Source organism: Eleutherodactylus coqui, chromosome 9, assembly GCF_035609145.1.
Source record: "Eleutherodactylus coqui strain aEleCoq1 chromosome 9, aEleCoq1.hap1, whole genome shotgun sequence".
Classification (NCBI taxonomy): domain Eukaryota; kingdom Metazoa; phylum Chordata; class Amphibia; order Anura; family Eleutherodactylidae; genus Eleutherodactylus; species Eleutherodactylus coqui.
The window spans coordinates 70,591,343-70,604,136 of NC_089845.1; the positions used below are offsets into that span (position 1 = coordinate 70,591,343).

At 46.8% G+C, this 12,794-nt stretch overlaps 1 protein-coding gene across 2 annotated transcripts in view; it reads right to left on the minus strand.

Annotated features, from left to right (window-relative positions):
* Positions 1 to 12,794, minus strand: part of LOC136578793 (cadherin-7) — a 257,678-nt gene that overhangs the window by 20,748 nt on the left and 224,136 nt on the right. For both annotated transcript variants that reach the window (XM_066578961.1, XM_066578962.1), the window contains one exon: positions 10,085 to 10,199. In XM_066578961.1, the coding sequence (XP_066435058.1) occupies positions 10,085 to 10,199 (115 nt within the window). The remainder of the gene's footprint in view (positions 1 to 10,084; positions 10,200 to 12,794) is intronic.

The window sequence follows — 12,794 nt, forward strand, 5'->3', positions numbered from 1 at the left end:
AGTGGGGCCTTTCGTTTTCCAAAAAGGGCAAAAATTATATTTGGCCTGCAGTCTTGCGCCAATTTATTTCCTGCCTGTGAAATCAAATCACTGGTAATACAGCATGCTGAGGGGTAGGGGTAGGCCTAGAGGACGTGGACGCGGCCGAGGACGCGGAGGGCCAAGTCAGGGTGTGGGCACAGGCCAAGCTCCTGATCCAGGTGTGTCGCAGCCGACTGCTGCGCGATTAGGAGAGAGGCACGTTTCTGGCGTCCCCACATTCATCGCCCAATTAATGGGTCCACGCGGGAGACGGTTATTAGAAAATGAGCAGTGTGAGCAGGTCCTGTCCTGGATGGCAGAAAGTGCTTCGAGCAACCTATCGTCTACCCGCAGTTCTGCGCCGTCCACTGCTGCCAATCCGAATCCTCTGTCTGCTGCTCCTCCTTCCTCCCAGCCTCCTCACTCCACTACAATGACACCTGCTCAGGAGCGGGAGCACTCCCAGGAACTGTTCTCGGGCCCCTGCTTAGATTGGGCAGCAGCGGTTCCTCTCCCACCAGAGGAGTTTATCGTCACTGATGCCCAACCATTCGAAAGTTCCCGGGGTCCGGGGGAAGAGGCTGGGGACTTCCGCCAACTGTCTCAACAACTTTCTGTGGGTGAGGAGGACGATGACGATCAGACACAGTTGTCTTGCAGTGAGGTAGTAGTAAGGGCAGTAAGTCCCAGGGAGCAGCGCACAGAGGATTCGGAGGAAGAGCAGCAGGACGATGAGGTGACTGACCCCACCTGGTGTGCAACGCTTACTCAGGAGGACAGGTCTTCAGAGGGGGAGTCAAGGGCATCAGCAGGGCAGGTTGCAAGAGGCAGTGCAGTGGCCAGGGGTAGAGGCAGGGCCAGACCGAATAATCCACCAACTGTTTCCCAAAGCGCCCCCTCGCGCCATGCCACCCTGCGGAGGCCGAGGTGCTCTAAGGTCTGGCAGTTTTTCACAGAGACGCCTGACGACCGACGAACAGTGGTGTGCAACCTTTGTCGCGCAAAGCTCAGCCGGGGAGCCAACACCAACAGCCTCACCACCACCACCATGCGCAGACATATGATGGCCAAGCACCCCGCAAGGTGGGACAAAGGCCGTTCACCGCCTCCGGTTTGCACCCCTGCCTCTCCCCCTGTGCCCCAACCTGCCACTGAGATGCAACCCCCCTCTCAGGACACAGGCACTACCGCCTCATGGCCTGCACCCACACCCTCATCTCCGCTGTCCTCGGCCCCATCCAGCAGTGTAGTTCAGCGCACCGTTCAGCCGTCGCTTGCGCAAGTGTTCGAGCGCAAGCGCAAGTACGCCGCCACGCACCCGCACGCTCAAACGTTAACCGTCCGCATAGCAAAATTCATCAGCCTTGAGATGCTGCCGTATAGGGTTGTGGAAACGGAGTCCTTCAAAAGTATCATGGAGGCGGCGGCCCCGCGCTACTCAGTTCCCAGTCGCCACTACTTTTCCCGATGTGCCGTCCCAGCCCTGCACGACCACGTCTCCCGCAACATTGTGCGCGCCCTCACCAACGCGGTTACTGCCACGGTCCACTTAACTACGGACACGTGGACAAGCACAGGCGGGCAGGGCCACTACATCTCCCTGACGGCACATTGGGTGAATTTAGTGGAGGCTGGGACAGAGTCAGAGCCTGGGACCGCTCACGTCCTACCCACCCCCAGAATTGCGGGCCCCAGCTCGGTGCTGGTATCTGCGGAGGTGTATGCTTCCTCCACTAAAGCACCCTCCTCCTCCTCCTCCTCCTCTGTCTCACAATCAAGATGTGTTAGCAGCAGCATGTCGCCAGCAGTCGGTGTCGCGCGGTGTGGCAGCACAGCGGTGGGCAAGCGTCAGCAGGCCGTGCTGAAACTACTCAGCTTAGGCGATAAGAGGCACACGGCCCACGAACTGCTGCAGGGTCTGACAGAGCAGACCGACCGCTGGCTTGCGCCGCTGAGCCTCCAACCGGGCATGGTCGTGTGTGACAACGGCCGTAACCTGGTGGCGGCTCTGCAGCTCGGCAGCCTCACGCACGTGCCATGCCTGGCCCACGTCTTTAATTTGGTGGTTCAGCGCTTTCTGAAAAGCTACCCACGCTTGTCAGACCTGCTCGTAAAGGCGCGCCGGCTCTGCGCACATTTCCGCAAGTCCCACACGGACGCTGCCACCCTGCGCACCCTGCAACATCACTTTAAGCTGCCAGTGCACCGACTGCTGTGCGACGTGCCCACACGGTGGAACTCTACGCTCCACATGTTGGCCAGGCTCTATGAACAACGGAGAGCTATAGTCGAATACCAACTCCAACATGGGCGGCGCAGTGGGAGTCAGCCTCCTCAATTCCTTTCAGAAGAGTGGGCCTGGTTGGCAGACATCTGCCATGTCCTTGGTAATTTTGAGGAGTCTACCCAGGTGGTGAGCGGCGATGCTACAATCATTAGCGTCACCATTCCTCTGCTATGCATCTTGAGAAATTCCCTGCAAACCATAAAGGCAGCTGCTTTGCGCTCGGAAACGGGGGCGGGGGAAGACAGTATGCCGCTGGATAGTCAGGGCACCCTCCTGTCTATTTCTCAGCGCGTACAGGAGGAGGAGGAGGAGCATGAGGAGGATGAGGAGGAGGGGGAAGAGACAGCTTGGGCCGCTGCTGACGGTACACCGGCTGATTGCCTGTCATCCTTTCAGCGTGTATGGCCTGAGGAGGAGGAGGAGGAGGAGGAGGATCCTGAAAGTGATCTTCCTAGTGAGGACAGCCATGTGTTGCGTACAGGTACCCTGGCACACATGGCTGACTTCATGTTAGGATGCCTTTCTCGTGACCCTCGCGTTGCACGCATTCTGGCCACGACGGATTACTGGGTGTACACACTGCTCGATCCACGGTATAAGGAGAACCTGCCCACTCTGATTCCCGAAGAGGAAAGGGGTTCGAGAGTGTTGCTATACCACAGGACCCTTGCGGACAAGCTGATGGTAAAATTCCCAGCCGACAGCGCTAGTGGCAGAAGGCGCAGTACCGAGGGCAAGGTAGCAGGGGATGTGCGTAGATCGAGCAGCATGTACATCCCAGGCAGTGCAACAGTCTTTAAGGGCCTGGCCAGCTTTACGGCTCCCCACCAAGACTATGTCACCGCTCCCCAGTCACGGCTGAGTCGGCGGGAGCACTGTAAAAGGATGGTGAGGGAGTACGTAGCGGATCGCACGACCATCCTTGGTGACGCCTCTGCCCCCTACAACTACTGGGTGTCGAAGCTGGACACGTGGCCTGAACTCGCGCTGTATGCCCTGGAGGTGCTTGCTTGTCCTGCGGCTAGCGTCTTGTCGGAAAGGGTGTTTAGTGCGGCTGGGGGAATCATCACAGATAAGCGTAGCCGCTTGTCAACCGACAGTGCCGACAGGCTAACACTCATCAAGATGAACAAAGGCTGGATTTCCCCAGACTTCTGTTCTCCACCAGCGGACAGCAGCGATACGTAAGCAATACGTAGGCTGCACCCGCGGATGGAAGCTACGTTCTCTCTCACCATCCAAAACGGGGACATTTCTGCTTCATCAATCTGTGTCTAATATTCCTCCTCCTCCTCCTCCTGCTCCTCCTCCTGAAACCTCACGTAATCACGCTGAACGGGCAATTTTTCTTAGGGCCACAAGGCTCACTCAAATAATTTTTCTTAACAATTTTTATAAGTTTCAATGCGCTTAAAAGCGTTGGAACTTTAACTTGAACCAATTTTTCGTTACACTGGGCTGCCTACAGGCCTAGTTACCACTTAAGCCACATTAACCATTGCTTACATGGAACGAAGACTGCGCTCCCGCTATACTGCTGCTTCAGAATTGTTACTGGGGCCTGTCTTGAGTGCTACTATTGCTTACATGGAACGAAGACTGCGCTCCCGCTATACTGCTGCTTCAGAATTGTTACTGGGCCTGTCTTGAGTGCTACTATTGCTTACATGGAACGAAGACTGCGCTCCCGCTATACTGCTGCTTCAGAATTGTTACTGGGGCCTGTCTTGAGTGCTACTATTGCTTACATGGAACGAAGACTGCGCTCCCGCTATACTGCTGCTTCAGAATTGTTACTGGGGCCTGTCTTGAGTGCTACTATTGCTTACATGGAACGAAGACTGCGCTCCCGCTATACTGCTGCTTCAGAATTGTTACTGGGGCCTGTCTTGAGTGCTACTATTGCTTACATGGAACGAAGACTGCGCTCCCGCTATACTGCTGCTTCAGAATTGTTACTGGGGCCTGTCTTGAGTGCTACTATTGCTTACATGGAACGAAGACTGCGCTCCCGCTATACTGCTGCTTCAGAATTGTTACTGGGGCCTGTCTTGAGTGCTACTATTGCTTACATGGAACGAAGACTGCGCTCCCGCTATACTGCTGCTTCAGAATTGTTACTGGGGCCTGTCTTGAGTGCTACTATTGCTGACATGGAACGGACACGTGGAGAGGACACGTAGTGCCTCAAAAACATCCCCCTCCTCCTCCAACAGGGAAAACATTGTTGGCAAATGCCTTTGCATTGGTTCGTCTGGTGGCAGTCCAAGAATTTCACCTTTACCGACACTACAAGAGAGCCCCCCCACCATCCCCCCGCCACGGCCCACTTAATCCTGGCCACATTCCGAAAACCAACAAAATACAACCGTGGTACTAGGTCCGCAGTCACCACCACATTACCACCAACGCGGTTACTGTTAAGGTGCATATAACCACGGACACGTGGAGAGGACACGTAGTGCCTCAAAAACATCCCCCTCCTCCTCCAACAGGGAAAACATTGTTGGCAAATGCCTTTGCATTGGTTCGTCTGGTGGCAGTCCAAGAATTTCACCTTTACCGACACTACAAGAGAGCCCCCCCACCATCCCCCCGCCACGGCCCACTTAATCCTGGCCACATTCCGAAAACCAACAAAATACAACCGTGGTACTAGGTCCGCAGTCACCACCACATTACCACCAACGCGGTTACTGTTAAGGTGCATATAACCAGTCTGACTGGGGCATGCAGACACCTTGACAGAATGAATAGTGTGTGGCACATAGGTTCCCCATTGCTATGCCCACGTGTGCAGCTCCTGATGGCGGTGGCACAGGATTATATTTCTCATTGCTTCTGTACAGCATTGTGGGCTATCGCCCCGCCCCTATTAAAGAGGGTCGCTACCTAGCCGTGCCAACCCTGTGCAGTGTGTGCCTGCGGTCCCTCGTCGTGGCAGACGCACTTCTAAATAGACATGAGGGTGGTGTGGCATGAGGGCAGCTGAAGGCTGCGCAGGGACAGTTTGGTGTGCGCTGTGGGGGGGAGGGGGTGCGGTTGGGCAGCATGTAACACAGGAGAAGTGTCAGTGGAGTGTCATGCAGGCAGTGATTGTGCTTTGTTGGAGGTAGTGTGGTGCTTAGCAAAGGTATGCCATGCTAATGAGGGCTTTTCAGAAGTAAAAGTTGTTGGGGGGGGGGGCCCACTCTTGCCGCTATTGTGGCTTAATAGTGGGACCTGTGAACTTGAGATGCAGCCCAACATGTAGCCCCTCGCCTGCCCTATCCGTCACTGTGTCATTCCCATCACTTTCCTGAATTGCCCAGATTTTCACACATGAAAACCTTAGCGAGCATCGGCGAAATACAAAAATGTTCTGGTCGCCCATTGACTTCAATGGGGTTCGTTGTTCGAAACGAACCCTCGAGCATCACGGGAAGTTCGTTACGAATAACGAACACCCGAACATTTTGGTGTTCGCTCATCTCTAGTCATGATCCGGATCCTGGTCGGGCTTTGCATTTTTTTCCTCCTTGCCCTGGAACGGGATTTACAAAACACCAGGGGGCTGAATTGGCCTTCAGTTGCTGCTGTGTGCCCAATTCTATTTATTACCTGAGTGTGTGAACAGAGGCATAGTCCGAGAAATCTGGAATCAATGCAGACAGTATATACTTGACCGCAAGAGACAGTCCAGAGGTCAGGGTACATGAAGAGCTTCGGCATGGTACAAGCAGGCCAGGAGTTGGGGCAGCCAGCAGAAAAGAGAATGGTCAATAAAGCAAGCCGAGGTCAGGAGTGGAGAAATGTACAGAAGTCAGGATAAAGCAAGAATCAGCAACCAAGAAATCAGAACCAATAAAAAGCACCTTCAGCTGGACAAAGAAATCAAAAACTTTGGTACCTTCCCTGGTGGAAAGGTACTAGATATAAGCAGAAGGGTTCATGGATTGGAAGGGGAACATAAATACAATGCACGTGCTAACGCTTTAAGACTTAATTCCCTGATGTTTACCCCACTTCATTACTTAGTCTATTATTGCTATTTATTTTATTTCATTTTCGTTTTTCTGTCACCACATTTAGAGGGTCATACCCTATTATTTTGTTCTTGATGTATCTGAATGAGGCCTTTGTTTTACTGTATGAGTTGTATTTCTCAATGACAGCATCTCAGCGTACATATGTCTTATTGAGGAACTTTTATTAATTTTGAGGTGGGGGGCGAGGAATAGATAAAACCTGGAATTCTCCGACTGTTTTCTGAGCTTTAAATTAAATCATTTACTATGCAACACATTAGCTTTATTCTGTGATACCAAAATATTTTTTTTCTCATTGTGAACTGACAGGCAACCTTTCAGGGCATGCCTTTAGTATGGCCTTAAAGGCATGTTGAAATGGCAAGTCTGATGTTGCACTTTCATAACCTTGCTCATCCTTCCCTCTGCTATGTCAGGAACGCCAAGGTGGGGAGGGGGGTGAGAATGTAGGAGGAGCAAGGTTATACTGTGTGTGATAAGGGGCACATCATCAGACATTAGGTCTTCTATGTGAATGTGTCTGTGTCAGGAAGCTGCTATAAGTTCTGCTAGTAGACGGATTTTTAAAAAAGGTGACAGGGCAGCCCCAAATATTTAACTGGCCTAGCCTGCCCCAGGCCCTTGGCAGCATATAGTTATATATTGGAGATGAGCGAACGTGCTCATTTAGAGCAATTACTCGATCGAGCATCGCTTTTTTCGAGTAACTGCCTAATCGGGCGAAAAGATTCGGGGGGCGCCGGGGGTGAGTGGGAGGTTGCGGTGGAGAGTAGGGGGGGGGAGAGAGCTCCCCCTTGCTACCCCCTGCTCCACCCTGCCGCCCCCTGCCCTCTGGCGCTCCCCGAATCTTTTTGCCCGAGTAGGCAGTTACTCGAAAAAAGTGATGCTCAATCAAGTAATTGGGCTTAGGGGCATGTTTGCTCATCTCTGTAAACAAGTGTTTACATCATTTATAATTGTATAAGTTATTTTCCATGCAACTTTGCTAATCAACATTTAGTATGATATTGTGCATTTGAAAAACATGTGCAAAGCCTTTCTATAATATTCTGCACCTGTCACCCATTGCACATGCATAAAACTGAAAAGGACATACGAGGTGAACACTGTGAGCACAACCCTGTTTGCGAGTGGTGATACATTGGAATGTCAGGCATTCGTGAAAGCACTCCAAATGACATTGACTGGCTAAAAGCCCCTGAAGTTCTTTTCATTTGGATGTACTGTAGCAACAGCACACAGCTTATCGTGGCAATATCACTTTAAAAGGGATTGGTGTCTTTTAGGAAATTTGACTTCCTGATTTTCTTGCTTATTATGCAGGGCAAAATACAATGCAAATAAAATACTTTCTGTTAGACCTCCTCTAATCCCCCTACACATTAGGATGAGCCCTATTCATTTTACAGGAAAAGGACATTGCAGTTTTGGGCATAGATAGCTCATTCTTGTTCGAAGAGCCATAGCTCTGGTTCTATCAATTTTGTGTACATGCTTTTGGTATTATGTTATTGCCAAGAGTCTTGGCTTTATAATGACATCAAAATTTTGTCCATAATACTGGCACCAATCGAACTAGAGCTACAGCCATTGGAAATGTAAGTGGGCTGCAACTGGTGTCAGTCCATGTGTAGAGCAGCAGGGGAATGAGCAGGCAACAGAGGGGAATCTGTGTGTGATGCTTCTGCCTGTCCCCTTGTCCCAGGGGAGTGGGGTGAGATGGAATTTAGTTCATCTTATAACCCACCCTTCTCCACCTTATCAATTAAAGAACATATTTACCATCTGTCATAGATGGAGGGTCTTTTCTTCCCAGAAAAGAAGTGAGTAGATGAGTACTTGCTCACCTAATTACTTCTCTACACAACCTGGTAGACATAGTAATTAGAGATTAATGAACCTACTCGGCCACACCCCTTTTTCGCCCGAGCGCCGCGATTTTTGAGTACTTCCGTACTCGGGTGAAAAGATTCGGGGGGGCGCCGTGGGTGAGTGGGGGGTTGCAGCGGGGAGTGGGGGGGAGAGGGAGAGAGGGCTCCCCCCTGTTCCCCGCTGCTAGCCCCCGCTCAGCCACGCCTCCCCCCGCCCCCTGGCGCCCCCCGAATCTTTTCACCCAAGTACGGAAGTACTCGAAAATCGCGGTGCTCGATCGAGTAATTACTGGAAACGAGTACGTTCGCTCATCTCTAATAGTAATCATTGCTTACCGCAGCATCTAACTAGTTTTACTGAAAAAAAGTTATTTTTCCCCATTACACTTTAAATAGTCAAAAAAAATAACCTACACATAATTGGTATTACCGTATCCGTAATAGTCCGTACTATAAAATATCGTATTATTATCCAACACAGTAAATTCAGTAAAAAATAACAAAAACTAAAAAACAAAAAAAATCCAAAATAGCCATTTACTGCTCCTCTCGCTTGCCCAAGACAGGACTAAAAAGTAATGAACAAGTTGTATATATTATAAATGGTATCTGTTATTCTGTAACAAAACATACAGCTGTATTGAAGGAAAAATCTAAACGCTATGGTCTTGGAATATGTTGACATGCAAAATGTGTTTTTGTTGAAAAAAGTCTTTATATTGTATAAAAACATAATAAAACCTTGATAAATGTGGTGTTGTCGTAATCCTATTGACCCATAGAATAAAATGAACATGATATATATGCCACATTTTAAATACAGTAAAAAATAGTCCCAAAAAAGAATGGTGAAATAGTTTTTCCTTCTATTACCCCCCTGAAAAAAGTGATAACAGTTATTCAATACATTATATGTGTTCAAAAATGGTTCCTTTAAAAACATTTACACTAATGAAAATTTTTTTTAAAGTTATGACCGCTGGAACACAAAGGTGATAATGATTTACTCGTTCTTAGTTATGTCACTAAGATGTTAAAAATGAACTTAAAGTTACTGAGTTATAGTCCGAATATTTTTACATGAGACATAAATTGAAAATCTACAATACAAAAGTGACATTTTCAGGACTGTTTTTCCAATTTTCCAAAGGGAACCTGTTAGCAGAATTTTTTTTTTAAAAACTGCTGCCATAGTGTTATGCAGCATGACACAAGCAGGGTACACATGGTTGTACACAAAAGAAGACTTCTAGGTTCATTAGAAATTCTTACCTTCAAGGATGTGTAGCAAGTATAAAAATGCCCTGTCTTGAGTCTAAGAGGTGGTGCCACCATTCCTCCAAGTCAGTGTGTCACACCATAAACCTGGCCTCTCCTCCCACTCAATGCCTCCCCGGTGTATCCACCTTAGCACTAGCCTGCTAGCGCTGAAATCTTGCAAACGTGTCATTCATCCCCCTGGCAGCATTTTTCCATTTTCTACCACATGGGCAGTGCGTCAGTGAAGTCAAGGTGTATACACCTCAGTTCACTGTGCCTGCGCGAGAAAGGTGAGGCCCCGTGTTGCGCCTGCAAGATTTCAGCATTTCTGCTCTGGCTCAGAGGGACAACTGCACTGCCTCTTTGGCGCGAGATGTTAATTTGCATATAAGGTACACATCCTTCAAAGTAAGATGATTTTCTTGTGAAGCTAAAAATCGGCTTTTGTGTACAACCATGTGTGCACTGTACTGCCATGCTGCATAACACTATAGCAGCAGGCATAAAACATTTTTTTTTTTTACGGTTCCCTTTGATGTGACTGTTAGGGGTTAATGTAACATTTAATGAACCGATGTAGTTTATCAATATTTATTATGTAAATTCATCAAGGTTACCTTTATTGTCTTGTAATGTGAAATTAATGTTACTTGCATCAGGTGACAAACTGAAATAAAACCAATGGCCGTTTGATGGTTCATCTTTATCTACTGCACTTATCTCTTGAATAACCTACAAGAAGAAGAAGAAGAAGAAACAAATGTTTTACATTTTATTTTTCTTTCTGGTATAATAACTCATATTATAAAAAATAAAAGCATTAAAGGGGTTGTCCCGCGCCGAAACGGGTTGTTTTTTTTTTCAACCCCCCCCCCCCCCCCGTTCGGCGCGAGACAACCCCGATGCAGGGACGTACAGAAAGCTTACCGGAGCGCTTACCTTAATCCCCGCGCTCCGGTGACTTCTATACTTACCTGTGAAGATGGCCGCCGGAATCCTCTTCCTCCGTGGACCGCAGCTCTTCTGTGCGGTCCATTGCCGATTCCAGCCTCCTGATTGGCTGGAATCGGCACGTGACGGGGCGGAGCTACACGGAGCCTGCATTCTGCACGAGCGGCTCCATTGAAGAGAGCAGAAGACCAGGACTGCGCAAGCACGGCTAATTTGGCCATCGGAGGGCGAAAATTAGTCGGCACCATGGGAACGAGGACGCTAGCAACGGAGCAGGTAAGTAAAAAACTTTTTATAACTTCTGTATGGCTCATAATTAATGCACAATGTACATTACAAAGTGCATTAATATGGCCATACAGAAGTGTATAGACCCACTTGCTGCCGCGGGACAACCCCTTTAATGAAACATAACAAAGTCAAAACAGAATGTATTAACGCTTATTTAGAATACACTACCTGGTCTAATGTGACACTATTGTCTGTATATGTAGCTTATAGCAGAGTTTATGGATTTGGTAAATGAAGGTAATAGACTTATTCTTATCTGGGACCATCAATGGACAAGAGGTTTTTTTTTCGTTTACTGTACAATGCATGTTTTAAAAAATAAGCAACATAAATGACATTTCTATAACACATTTGATAAGTCCTTTGTGGTCCATTTTATATACTATAGCACAGAGCAATATTTTTTTCTTTCCCTAAAAACACTTTTCTCACAATTTCAGCTACCTGCTGCCACCTCTAAGGAACCTCTATTAAAAGGAGCCATGCACAGCTGTATATAACCAGCCCCCCTAGTAGCTGCAACAGACAAGCAATCTTGTTAGAAATATGTGTACAAGTGAACAAATAATGGTGCTTTGTATTATAAGAAACCAAGCACTGTGGCTCTACCAAGCGAATAACAAAAACATTCCTTGTATGCTGCTAGGTTATTAAATAAAATGATTAGAGTAGGTTGGCTATAAATGTTTCATCATTTCTATATCTTCACAGGATGTGTCTAATTTTTACGATGTTACTGCATATAAAAATAGAACTTTAAATTAGGCATATAATGTAGGTGGAGCCAGAGATAAACTTTTTTTTTGCTTAATTTGCATTTTGATGATTTGCCATATAATTTATCATTTCTCATCCATTATGATTCCTTGGGCAAATCAATTTGCTACTGTATGTTATAGATTTGTGTTAGCTAAATGGTTTCTCTATTTCTATTCGATGAGCTATAAAAGGTGAACATTTTCAGAATTCAGTAAATTGGGCAAAAATTCACTCATCTCTACTTCACATCTTGCAGATCACCCAAAGTTTTTAGATGTCAGGTCGGTCCATATTTAACTCTGAAGAGATGTTTCTTAACTTCTCTGCAGAGTTTGCAGCTGCACAGTAATCATGTAGCTGTAAGATAAAAGTTGGGACTTAGGTGTTTGTGGAGAACTCCCTAAAGAAAAGGCAGAGATGGCTTATTATGCTCCTTTTAATACTGCAAATGTAAGGTGTAGCCAGGACCTTCCACCATCTTTCCAGCAGCAGTGTATATATGGACCATGTTGTACCAACTGTATATACATATTTAGTATGACAGCTGACGTTGTTGGGGAAGGTTGTGTTCAGCTTCAGTAATTTATTTCTTCAACATGTTCAAGTTTTTGTCTATTTTTGTGACACTTGAAGCCAAAGGTGAAAACATTGATCATTTGTTTCTTTGATATGAGAAGCATAGTGCACTCCACTTCACATAATGAATTTGTAACACAGGGTCAAACAGTTAACCAAAGTTTTTATTTGAAATTTTTGAAAAGTTGCATCATGATGTATGGAGAAAACACCCTCAATTTTGGCAAACAGCAGACAGGTTATTCATGACAACACATCTGCCCACACAGTGCTGGATGTTAAGAATTTTTTGGCAAAAAATGGCAAAATATTTTTGGCAAAAAAAATCACCCTCCATATTCATCTGATCTCGCTCAGTGCAACTTTTCTTATTTCCTTGGGTTAAAAGAGACCTCAAAGGAAAGCATTTTGCTGAAGTTGAAGAGGTGAAACAGAAAATGGCACATGTACCGAAAAACATCAATAACAATGAGTTTAAAATTGCTTTGAGCAGTGGAAAAAATGTTTTGACAAATGTATTGCTTCAAATGGAGAGTACTTTGAAGGAAACTGAAGTTTCAAAATGTACAAATACATATATATTTTTTTCTAATAAGTGAATTCCTGTTTCTTTTTTGGGTATCCTGACGTATATGTGAACACTTACTATGTAGTTTATGATATATAGAAGTTGAGTATTTCCAGCACACACTTCATATAAATAAAATCAAACTTTAATTTCAGCACATCTAAAAAATAAAGATTGCAGGA